Source organism: Phoxinus phoxinus (assembly GCF_949152265.1).
Source record: "Phoxinus phoxinus genome assembly, chromosome: 18".
Taxonomy (NCBI): Eukaryota; Metazoa; Chordata; class Actinopteri; order Cypriniformes; family Leuciscidae; genus Phoxinus; species Phoxinus phoxinus.
In genome coordinates this window covers 24,416,797-24,430,345 of record NC_136893.1, presented here as the reverse complement: position 1 = coordinate 24,430,345, position 13,549 = coordinate 24,416,797, and the positions used below count along the sequence as shown (strand labels likewise).

Genomic DNA, 13,549 nt, shown 5'->3' with positions numbered 1-13,549 from the left:
GACGCGGTTTTACCGCTGTAGTGTGCATTTTACACAAGTGCAAATCTCCCTGCTTCTGGCGATAGCAGCGCATCAAAATAACTCGGTTACTAAAGGGATAGTTAACACTAAAATCAAACTTCTGCCATCGTTTACTCACTCTAATGTCATTTCGAATCTGTGTGATTTACGTTCGTGCTCAAAAGATGTTTAGACAAATCTTCGAGCTGCTCTTTTCCTCACAATGACGCTTCGTAGTGTCATAGACAGTGGAAATGTGAATGAGATTTTCAGTGAACAACAATAAGAAATGCAGTCTGACTCTGTGACTTCAGAATACTATTATATTTTTACTGCCTTTTGTTCTTTCTGGAGCTTGACAACACCTTTTGCATTCATATATGTAAAAGAGCAATGTGAACATTACTCTAAATATCTCATTTTGTGTTCAATGAAAAACGAAACATTTCTGGTGAACTATCCCTTTAAAAGCTTCAAAATAAATGTATTTGGCTCTGTCTTCTTGGCAGCAACAGTGTCTTTAAATATCCAGGAGTGGTTTAATTTCACACCCTTTCACACCCTGCTTTGTATTATGTCTATCTATCTATCTATCTATCTATCTATCTATCTATCTATCTATCTATCTATCTATCTATCTATCTATCTATCTATCTATCTATCTATCTATCTATCTATCTATCTATCTATCGTCCATCCATCCATCCATCCATCCATCCATCCATCCTTATTATTTATATGTTACATGTAATTCACGATGGTGAGATGTGTTAATTTTATTTTAGTGTTTCAATACAAAAATGAATGAACAGTGTTGCTGAGTTAATCATTATTATTAAAGTGCTGAAACAGTTTGAAGGTCAGAGGTCACTCTGCGGCTGCTTTTTTCCCTAATGATCCTCAAACAAGCCGTTATCACATTATAATCCTTTAACTCAAACACTGAAGCTAATGAGTACAGTTGCACAACGTAGTGTACACTTAAACACACATGCACTTATCAGTGACGCACAGGTCACTGCACTGGGTTTCTGCTGCTGGAAATAATGGCCAACAGTCTCTCCCTCGCTCTCTTTTTAAATAAACAATAATGCACAATGCATTAAAAAAAACAGCAGGAAGATGAGGTGAGAAGAGCGACATATGAAGTGTTTCCACGCTCTCTTTCCAGTGTTTTTGGGTATGTGGGTAAGTGTGGGCAGCTCAAAGCGTACTGGTGCAGTGCTGAGAGTTCAGTTACTGCTGCTGGAAACCGTTTCATATGATATGAGGCGATCACCTACATCAGAGACCCCCAGCACATCAATACATCAGTCTTTACTCAATTACAGCATGGAAAAAAAAAACATAGTGGGGACGGGCGAGGGGCTTTCAAGAAAAATACAGGTCCAACCAAAATGCTGTTAAGCTACTGTATTCACAGTAGGCCTAAGTCTATGGGGAAAGTCCTTCCAGGGGGTTTAAAAACTTATTTAAAACTTGTTAAAGCAAATTTTGTGCTTATATTAGGTGCTTATACACTTTTCACAAAAATGTGTTGCTTGAGCAGTAAAGTTGTCTAAATCAGTGTTTCTCAACTGGTGGGTCGGAGTGTGCAGTCAAAGAAACGACAAGATTTTTTTTTTCTGTAACGGGACTTTTATTTTGAAAGACGTGCGTGGATATGATATGAAACAAAGTCTCAGATTTCAAATTCTGTCCATTTAACTACGAAATTCAAAAAGATAATGCCGTTTAATGTGGCGTTTTAATGTGGCGTTGATCGCTGTAGTGCCTCAGAAGTGAAGTGGCAGCGTGTGAACTGATAATCTCCGCTTTAATACCGGTTACAGCAACAAATAATCATGAATGAACATCTGAAGGTAGGCCTATGTTAAAAAAAACCACAGTAGCCTACAACTTACCGAAATCGGTATCATGTCTCATCATTAATCACTCAATCCGTGTTTCAAAAGCGTAGACGTCATTAAAACAGCTGGTAAACAATGTCACGTAGCCTATCACATTTACCTTTGAAAAAAAAGAAAAAACCACACACACACACATCCAGTGACCATAAACTCCTTAGTCAGCTAGAAAAAAATAATTTTAGAGGAGCATTTAGCTAAATATTCATAGCCTAATATTTTTCAATGCTCTTCATATAATTGCATGTTTGAATAAATCCGTCCAGTTGACAGCCACCTTTAAATGTTTATATTTCAAAAATCGTGAATTATATATATATATATTTAATTATGTATACTAATCTGTCATTTTAACCTTCGATAGGCTGTAGTAATGTAGTACCAAGTGGCTCCCATGTAGGCTTAGTTTAGTTGAGAGATTGTTTTTCCTTGAGAAAATTTGCCATGTACTGTAGGCTACCTGCTATAAAATAATCGAGATCGGATTGAATCTGGATTGAATCGCAAGCTTGTGAATCGAAATAGAATCGAATTGTGAAATTTGTGTCAATACCAGCCCTAGTGTATGTTGTCTACTGAGTTTAATGTTGAAGTTTATATAATAGGAAACCATTTTTTCTTCAACATTTTTTGTTTTTACAGTCTGAGGGATGTACTGAGCCCCTAAATGGACATGGAAATGGAAAAAAGCTTTTGCGTTCACTCACAAAATGTTTGCGTTCCCCTGAGAAACTTTGCATTCGCTCGGAACACTTTTGTGTTCGCTCATAAAAAACTTTCATGTTTTGCGAATGAACGCAAACTTTCTTGGGAGTACGCAATAATTTTGCTAGCGAACACAAAGTTTCTTGAGGGAATGTAAAAGATTTGTGAACATAATTTTTCATCCCATCTCATAATTTCCATGTCCTTTTATGGGCTCTGTGAAATGGTAACCTAAAAATGGTAACATCTAAATTAACTGGTTTTAATATAAAAAATATTATGTTTTTAATATTTGATTTATTATATTTTTAATATCATACATTGTTATATATATTATTAAAATATTTAACATCACTGAACCCACCTGTATGTGCATTAGTTTACAACAATACTAATTTTTATGGGTTAAATTGGGGGTAGAAATAGCTCTATAAGATAAGGATTGCAGGTTACAGCTTTTTACAGAGTGAATTGTCCCTCAGTTTGGAAAAAAAAATCACAGTAATGGAATAAAAAATGAAAGTCTATAGAGAATTGCATCAATGCACCAAACACATGTTAAAATACACTCACTTTGGAAATTATAACCAAAAGACTTTAAACCCAATAATACTTGCTCTTAACTTGTATTGAACCCAGGACATTTCTATAACTGACAGATATGGTTTGAGGAAGTAAAGAAGTATTATGTCTTTCTTTGAGAGATGCAGATTCTTTAATTCCCTAAAATCATCTCTAGACAGATTTACAGAAAGCTTTGAGACAGATATAAATATAGGAACCTCTTGGTTAGAATGAGGAACTCCACAAAAAAAACAAATTCAGGGAAACGACAGAGATTTTCTTAAATAAAGTGTGGTAACTGGATTTACAGCAAAGCGAGTCCATAAATCATTGGAATATAAAAACACACTGAAAGACGACACAGGTATAATTCACTTTTCGCTCTAATAAAACTGGTCAAATAAAAGCAAGTATGATGGAAAAAAAAATTGCCACCATAAACGCATTCATACGGTTGTGTGTGAGGCGCAAAATTTCCTGAGTGGAAACTGTAATGAGATTTCAGTTTGCAGAGCGATATGGACGGCGAAGAGCTCAAAACCGACACGGGGTAATTCCCAGCAAGCTGTGAGGTGGACGTGATGTACCGCCACTGACAACATTTGACATCATTCGACAGCGGGCCCACCTTTTTTAACAACAACAATCCTGAAAAGGTGGGTGGAAGAGGTGGAAAGGAGAGCTAAAAATAAACCCGAGCTGTGTCTCTACTCGTCTTCGCTCTGGTTCGTCCTCTCTCGCTAACGTTCACCCGTTCCTTTCAGTGGTTGTACTGTGAAGTCGTCCCTGTCGTATTTCACTACTGAAATCTGTCACACCCAGGAAAACACCTATAGCTGCTGCGCTCAGAGACCGAGCTTGAATTCATCAGTCAAGCCCAACAAACAGCAAAAGATCAGTCAAAGGTCACGCTTAAGCCCTGTATGTGAAACCAGGCCAAAAAATGCGGCTGCGATTAGTTATAACAACTTAAAATTTGTTGAGATAACTTAAATATCCAACTTAACTAAACTAAAGTTAACTAAACTTAATATTTTAAGTCAAGCATGAACACATACTTTTTAAAGTTGAAACAATGTTGGATTTTAAGTTGTGATAAATAATCGCAGCAAATTTTTTTACAGTGCATTTAGTTTATTTTACTACTAAGTAGGGATGCATAACGATTAATCGCAATTAATCGTTTGCAGAATAAAAGTTTTTGTTTACATCATATAGTGTGTACTGTGTATAATAATTATGTATATATAAATATACAAACATGCATGTATAATTTTCAGAAAGAAATCTATTTATATATTAAGTATTTATAATTATATATAAGATAAATTATATTTAAATATAAAAATGTATATAAACATGTAAATATTTTTTAAATATATACATGCATGTGTGTGTATTTATAAATGCATAATTATTTTACACAGTACACACACATATATGATGTAAACAAAAACTTTTATTCTGCAAACGATTAATTGCGATTAATCGTTATGCATCCCTACTACTAAATGTCCTGAAAATGTTGCCTTAGCAGCTAGCTAAGATTACTTATATTTTATTTAATTCATGTTTATTTTAAGTAATGAACACATCTTCTTATTGTGTAAGTTTTAGTTACTGATATTACCCCGTCTGAAAATGAAAAATTCACTTTCGTAAGTCACTTTGGATAAATTAATGTATAACAGAATTTGTTGCTGGATATACATGATTTTTAATGAGAGAATAACTGTAGGAATTAACAGCTTTCCCCGACGGCCTCAGACAGTAAAAGCCGTATGTGTTTTAACCGTAATCTTTATTTTTTATTTGAAAAGTTAAGTAACCCATTTTACTTCCGTTGTGTGAAACAAAACTGAGAGCATATTGACATATCGTAACTGCAGCACATGCTGTATTACTTTTCAGGAAATGGAATAAGAAAACACTGTGTTTTTTTAAATAATTAAACACGTTGTCAAAGTTTATGTGATGGCAATATATGTATAGGCAGACACTTGCATGTGTCATTATATTATTAATATTTTTAATTCAAGATCAAATGAAGTTACAAAGTTTTTTACTTGCAAATTTTGAAGGCTTGTGTTTTGTCCGTCATTAGAAAGGCAGTAAAGTTAAGTTTTCATCAACTTACAGGTTCTAAAGTTTATGCCGTGTGTCCACCAAAGCATTTTTTCCTGTGGCTAGCTTATTTTTTCGAATTGTTTTCAACTGGAGCGTCAAGTTTGTAAAATGTCATGAGTGTAACGAGGCGCTGAGTGTCTATTTCACGCTGAGCGCTCTGCGTTTTTACCGGTCGCCGAGTAAATGTTCAATTTTGGGTAGAACCATAGTCCCTAAGACCAGTCATTTCACTCGGCGGGCATCTTTGAAACGCCTCTCCGGCACCAAGTGCAGCTCCTGTCTCTTTGAATGGGGACACATCAAATTCTCCAAAACTGTTCGCCAAGCTTACAATAAAATTTCATGTTTGAATTCACCAATGAAATCGGACAACAACTGTCTCATAAATGTTTTTTCTAAACGCTCAAATCATTTTTCAGGCTGGATCAAGCTAATGTGCAATGGACGCGCGTCTGACTGTTGCAAACAAGTTTGACTGACAGTTTAAGGAGCCAATGGAGTTAAGAGGATTAGTCACAAGCTCTTTTTAAAACTTTTCATTGGTGAAATATTTCACAGACAGACCTAAAGGGTGACCATGAAAATAAAAGACGAAATATGAAGGTTTCCGCCCGACACTGAAGATATCTGAATATGTAGATATTTATCACCAGGCATGTGAAAGCTTTTCATACGTTTACTTTTTTTTTTTTTTTTGCAAACGTATGTCAGGGGACTTTCAGTCCAGAACTGAATGTTCGTCCAACATGAACATACTCATATGATGTCTTCTATACCCGTGAGGATGCAGCAGAAATAGAGACGTGCAGTTGAATGCAGATCGACCGGCTTGGAAAACAGCGGTCAAGATGTGACACAGTGGAAACCTCGATGGCTTTACACGTCAGTCTCAGTAGTTTCGTGTGCGAGACGGTGATGAAACACGGCGGCGGGGACGAAGACCCTCGAAGTGCATGAGTAACGCAAGAGAGTTCCTGTCATACTCTGAGTCACATCCAGGAACATGAATACAGCCCTCCAACACAGAGATCAATGATAAACAATAACTGGTAAACACATGGACAGGTCAGAAATAAAGAAAAGGAAATGGAGTGAGGCAAGTGATAGAGGTCCGTTTCAGTTTTAATACCAAACCTAAAGCATTCACTTTGTTCACTTCTTTATTTTCCAGCCAGATGCACATATCCTCAAAGTTCTGTTAAAAAAGGTACTTTTTTAGTGTTTATATTTCATGTTAACCCCAAACAAACCTGTGTTTACACATGAAAAACTGATTCAAGCTTATAGCTTGAAAGTCACAAAACTGTTGGTGCAACTAATGCATGATTTGCCTTGATTTCACAGCATGTTCGGCTGCAAACATGAATCAGCTACAGTAAGGACTTCACTGGAAATAATATATTAATAACTGGCCATTCTATGTGTGTTTTTCCAGGAAATGTTTGGACTGCCATCAGCAGGTTTTCCCCCTTCTTTAATAGACATTTGTTTAGCGACTGATAAGGAAGCGCAAAAAATAATAACCTCCTCTAATTGAGAGATAGAGAGCGAGATGATGTTGATAACCGAGATGTTTACTGGACAAGCTAATTTGGGCTTGTGAGAAATGTAATTGCTTCTGAGTTTCAGATGCTTCTCCCAAAATGTCCTTAGAAGAATTTAAAATATCAAGTATACAACTCAAGTACAGTGCTTTGAAACTGTTTTGGCTTCATTGACTCTGATTATACATAAGAATCTGATGAGAAATGAATATTGACTTTTGTTTTGATATCTTGGGAAATCAAGAGGAGAATACATACCGTACATAACATAACAAATGCGTTGATATGCCATGTGCACACTATATATATAGAATAAAACAACACTAATGCGTCACAAAAGGTCACTGGATAAACCGACAATCATAATACACATAATTATTTAGGTTATACTTCCTGTGGTGATATATATTCTGCAAGATAAAGATGGAAACTTATACCTAATTCTACAACAGGAAACTGATCGAAGGCAAACCACCGCATACTTGACAAGTATTTCATGTAAACTGAGTGTCTGATTTTGTGGTTTGAAGGCATAGAGGCTTTTCCATCCACTTATTATAGACATGTCCTATTTATTCAATACACTGAAGTCACCAGAGGAGGGCATCAAACACACGACCACATCTGAGAGGAACCTTCGCTGCGACTCTATAAACAAAGTACTCATGTGGATAATCCCAAAATTGTTGAGGACAAAAATAGTTTTCTCATATCCTGCTCAGTGTGGAGCTGCACTATCATGCCATGCTTGGAAGATATTTTTCCACGTCTCAAGCAGCTCGTGTAAGCAATTCAAAAAGTTAGACCCTTTTCTGTGCCACCTACCGATGCCTTTACGTTCCATATAAATGGCTTCATGAAATAAAACCCTATCTGACATTGCAAGAAAATAGTGTCAGTCCACTTCAAGACTCTTCAAATATTTGTTTATAGGATCATGCCGGCAGGATCTTCTGGGCTGTTAACTCTGATGGTGTGGACATGTGGCGTGTCTGGGAATGGAGAGGTTTAAAGATCAATCTTTGTCTGAAGGGATGTGCAGTGAGGCGACCCCTTCACCCCTCTTGACCGCAGGCCTCTGGGAGAACATGTTGCTGAGTGCTGCTTGGAGATCAGATTTCCTGTCACACATTTCCAGGGTTGACCATATTAATTAGTGCTCTTGCCAAAGCAAGCATCTGTAAAACCCACCTAGCAACCACTAAGAACACACTAGCAACCACTTAGCAACGTTCTAGAAACCACCTAGAAGACCCTAGTGACCACTTAAGAATACACTAGAAACAATTTAGCAACACCCACCTAGACCCCCTAGCAACCACTTAGCAACACAATAAAGCCACCAAAAACACTCTAACAACCACTTAGCAACAATATAGAAAACACCCAGAACACCTAGCAAGCATCTAGAAACACCCTAGCAGCCACTTAAAAATGCACTAGCAACCTCTTAGCAATACCCTAGTATCCACTTAGCCAAATTTCAGCATCCACCTAGAAAACATGGCACCCACCCTTAACTTCATAGCAGCCAGTTATCAATGCCTTAACAACCACACATAAACACTGTTCAACCATCCAGAACATTCTAACAACCACCAAGAACACTTTCGCAAACGTCTAAAACAGCTAGTTACCAACTCCTTAGCAACACCCTAGCAACCACACAGAACCCTTAACAACCACTTATTGACACTCTTTCGACCACTTAGAAAACCCTTGCAGCTCAGAAAACCCTTGCAACTCTTAACAATGCCTTAGCAACCCTGAACACCCTACCAACCATTTGGCAACGACAAAGTAACCACCCAGAAAACCATAGAAACCATTTAGCAACACCTTAGTATCCAAACAGAGCACCTAGCAAGTTGCAAACATCTAGAAAAGCATAGTAACCATTTATCAAGACCCTGGCATCACTCAGAAATGCCCTAACAACCACTTAGCAATGTCCTAATAACCCAGAACCCCTAGCAACATCGTAACATCCTGACAACCACTTGGTGATGTCCTGACAACCCCTAAGCACCAACCGAACACCCTAGAAAGCCTAGCAACATCTTAACACCGTGACAACCACTTAGTAATGTCCTTACAACCCCTAAGCAACAATCCGAACAACAACCCAGAATGCCTAGCAACCTCTTATCACCCTGACAACCACTTAGCAACACACTATAAACCATCCTGAACACCCTAGCAACCTCTTAGCAGCGACTTGAAAACTATTTAGAATACTCTAGCAACTACTTAGCAACGCACCCGCACTCTCCCAGAATACCTTAAAAATCATTGTTTATTATTGTTTGCACAAACCAGTAGTCTCACACTCAAACTTATCCGCCTATTTTATGGAAGGTATTCCAAAATAAACAGTTTGGAGCCACTTTATAGTTTTTAAAAGTAACCCGCCATGAACATCTAAGCTGAATGTATCTTTGATAGGTCAATAACAGGGCCGATATCAGTTTGCAGCATGTGGAGGTCCAGATGGACTGGCAGCTGCCAACAGCTGGATGATCCGAGGGCAGCCCTCAAGAGTACAGTGATATTCCCAGTGGATGAGAGGATGGATACAGGACAAGTCAGTGGCTGAACAGAGAGTGACTCTTCCTGCTCAGGACAGGAAAAGCTACCGCTACACAGTCTTATCACTAATAGCACAGGCGCTCCTGAGAGACAGGGGTGCAGCAGAGAGCGGATAATGAGAGGAAGAAGGTTTTAAATCCCTGTGTAAATGAATACCCCTCAAAACTGGGAACCTCAGGCCTCTCGAGAGAAGCTTGAATGCTCTAGAAAAACCAGACCGGACAAAGAGACAATCTGACTTGAGTTTCATATTAGTTCAAAAGCTACTGGCTATCTCACAATCGAGTCAAGCGCTTGGTCTTCAGTGCTTATGGCATGTTATTCATTGACTACTTCAGCAAAAAGAAGAGAAAAAAAAAAAACGGCAGCATGAATGACCAGAGCTTCTCTCTTTAAAGTTCAAAACTAAAGACTTCAACATATTACATATTTACTTCCCAATTTCGATGTTAAAATGGGCATATCACAGACAAAAGCGAGCAGCTATGAGATTCTGGGGAAACCGACGTCTACATCAGTCTGCGGGATTAATGCATCACAAGGCTGGCCACAAGGCCACTTCCTCATGGATGTGAGAAGAGGGCATTTCCTCTCAAGTCTCCAACATTAGCCTTGCCTTGTCCACAAAACTATCAAATCCTTGAGACGACTCTCAATTAATCCATCTTTCAGTTTCATAGAAGAAACTTTACCAAGTTCCCAAGTCCGTGACCAGGCAAAACTACTATGGCAAATTTTGACTATTCAATCACTCATTCCAGTTTAGTTCCCTTTTGGTAGGTAAACCCTAGCTAAACAGCCTAATCACATTGAATACCTTTTTAAAGTTCTACTACGACTTCAGAAAACTTCTACTGGTGTTAAAGAAACCAAAAACCAATACACCCATCTGAGGAACATATAAAGACCCTTACAGTCAACTCAAGGACCCTTGAGAAATAATCCTTGATAAGAAGAAACTAAGAAAAAAACTTTATTTTTAAGAGTGTGCTACAAGGCAGCAGACATCTAATCTTATTCCACCCACCCAGAACACACACACACACACACACACACACACACACACACACACACACGCACCATCCCTTCCCATCACTTTTCCCCCCTTTCCTCTTCCCGAATGCAAAACCATGTGGTCCATCATGCCATCAAGTCCAAGCCCCTTAAAATCTCCAGAGAATTGCCTTGTCTAACATTTAGAAACATCTCTCGTTTCCCTTTTCTAAGCCGTGGGATTGTTATTTGCCTTAGACTGACACAGATGCACACATGCCGTCTGACTCACTTCGGCTCTGGGTGGGTCTGTTTCCAATTTTCGCACCCCTCCACCCATAAAAAGAGAAGTTACCTCCAAAAACAACAAAACAAGTGAAGAAAACGGCTCGCACACCGCTAAAAGTTCCCCTCCTTATAAGATGCACGCACACACACACACACACACATCGAGGCTGCTAACAAAAGCCACTCTCCCTGAGCCTCCGAAACTCTTATCAGCGCTTTCCTTCCCCTCTGCGCTGGAGCGTGGGAGCGGGGAGCCGGAGCTCGGAGGAGAAAACCTGCTCCCGCAAACAACAGGAGGAAGCCAGTAATCCGAGTCGAGGCACTCCGAAAGATCCCAGGGAGCGGGGGAAGAAGAAGAAGCCCGAGAAACCCTGACAGGGAAGGCTAGCACGGGACTGAGATGTCACAAAACCTGACGAAACTTGGGGGAAAAGTTCTAGAGACCTGAGGCGAGCTCTTGATGAGGCTTCCTGTCAAATGAAACGATAGCTGAAGAGAAAAAGAGAGAGATCTTAAAACAGACACTTACCAGCAAGTCGAGAGTACATGCAGTGTGAAGGGCTCTACAGTTTCTCTATGTCCATAATCAAAAAGCCTCTGAGAGGGTCTCACGGTGTCCAACCAGTGCAGCCAGTGTCCACAACAAAAGACATGAAGGAGCAAACGCGGGAGGGCAGGAATATCAGCGCTCGCAGTGAAACTGCCTCTTTCGGTTTCCTCTGTTCATTCAGATTGAACTTACACTAAGTTGGCAATGCCTTCTTTGCGGGAACAACTCGTTTCAGGATTCCCCAAATGTCTGAAGCTGCAAGCGGTGGAAGAAAAGGAGAGGAAAGAGAGTGTGTGTGTGTGTGTGTGTTTGGTGCTGAAGGGAGGGCTGGGGGGTTTGGGGAGGTGGGAGGGACGCACTCGAAGGAGGCCGGGGCCATCCATGCCAGACAATAGCAGGAAAGTGAACATCAGACGCTAAAAAGCAACAGTGCGATTATTCGAAAGTACTAATATCAACAAAAAGCAATGAAATAACAACAGAACGAATGTTGTTTTTGCACTTGTTTTGGAAGATTTAGACATTGAAACTCCTTTAAGTGTTAAAGGAAAATTTCACATTATAACCCCCAAAAGGACACACATTAAATTAAATAAAAAATTACAGCTGAAGCTTTGATTTCTCATTCATAATTGTGACATATGTGACTTTGATGGCAAAGCTGCATGTGCTCTTGCTAGCGTCGTAAACAACAGATGCGAACAGTTTTTGTTGGAGAGCTGCAGTGGAAGGGAAAGTTTCCTAAGTAATGACTTCAATTTCAGCACCATTTCACTTCAGAAGACTTAGTGCCTCTCATGCACAAATCATTCATAGATGCGTTGGATAAAAGTCCAATATGAACAACAACAACAAAAAAAAGTATAAATCCCGCATACGACCCAAACTTGCATCATTATACAATTTTATTAGCAAAATTTTGGTCAAGCCTGCATGAGGCAGGTCGAATGAGAGAAACTTTATTAATACATTTTGTGTATTAACAAAATGACCCCCCCCCCCCCCCCCATAGAGCTTTTCGACCATTTTTTTATATCATTTTACAAATTTAAAGTTTGCCACTTTGTCACTGTTCATGTGTGTTTTGCGTTGTTTCGGATTTTGAGGATGAATTTTGTCAATCTTCTAAACAGGGTCCGACCTTGATGTAATTTGATTCTAATCATAATGTAACGTTATTGAAAAACAGATTTTTGTATGTACAAAAAATGCTCAACTTTGACAAAAAGTCATTTTTATTGTTATAATTGTGATTTCATAATATGTAGGTAATAGGTATGAATCCAACTAAAAACTAGTCAAAATATGTATTTTAGTCGAATAGCAAATGGTGTAGTTCTGCAGTGATCATTTTTTTACTTTTAAAACTGCATTTTCCAAAAGATGGGCAAAAATCTTACACTAAACCATGTCAAATTATCCATATCCATGAACGTTAGAAATGTGGGTATTTTATAAAGTGAATTTTACTTTAAAAAAAAAAAACTGTTTTTGTATAAAACATATTGATTTATTTATTTATATAGCCTAAATTAAAAATATATATAATAAATCCTCCTAAAACTATAAATCCTAAAAAAAAAAACTATTATGTTGTTTCAAAATTACATTTTGTTGAAAACAACACAAGTGTGACTTTCCCCCCCCACACTAACATAAAAAACAGATATTATTCAAATTGATTTACATTTTTTTGTAGATCTAGAAAGTGTTGTCAACCGTGCAAAGTCTCACGCCATTTGAACAAAGATATTTTTTTATTTATTTCAGCAAACGTCATTTGGGGTCAAAGACCCGAACAGTGCACGAGGGGTTAAAAACGTGCATGTTTACAGCGCATGTTCACGAGACTCAGTCGCTATAGAAACAAAGACGCTAAAATGCAATCACGCAATGAGCTTCTCTACTACGAAATTGATTTCTTTATATTTGCTATTATCCATACTGTAAAATCCTTATGTTTTTATTCAACTATATGTGGGCCTAATGTAAAATACGGGACAAATCGCCTCCCTTATTGATTTGATATGGGACGCATCAACTTACTTGTAAATACTGGATGATTCCGTATTTAAAGGGACGGGTGGCAACCCTATTTTGTAATTATGCAAGTTTATATCAGAAGTTTATTTCAGAATTTAATGTAGTTGATATGTCTATGTGGTGTTTTTAATATGCTTTAAGACAAACCATGTGCAAATTCATAAGTCAACACTATTGCTGAGTATTTTCTGCTTAAAACTGCAGTGACCCAAAGACAGTCTCAAAAACACGGTGTGAAA

General features: G+C 38.2%; 1 protein-coding gene across 1 annotated transcript in view; it reads right to left on the bottom strand.

The window, feature by feature from the left end:
• hdac7a (histone deacetylase 7a) overlaps nt 1–11,584 on the bottom strand; it is a 95,318-nt gene extending 83,734 nt beyond the window's left edge. Inside the window, exon 1 of the mRNA XM_079587511.1 lies at nt 11,247–11,584. Within this exon, the coding sequence (XP_079443637.1) occupies nt 11,247–11,265 (19 nt within the window). The 5' untranslated portion in view covers nt 11,266–11,584. The remainder of the gene's footprint in view (nt 1–11,246) is intronic.
• Nucleotides 11,585–13,549: the final 1,965 nt, after the last annotated feature.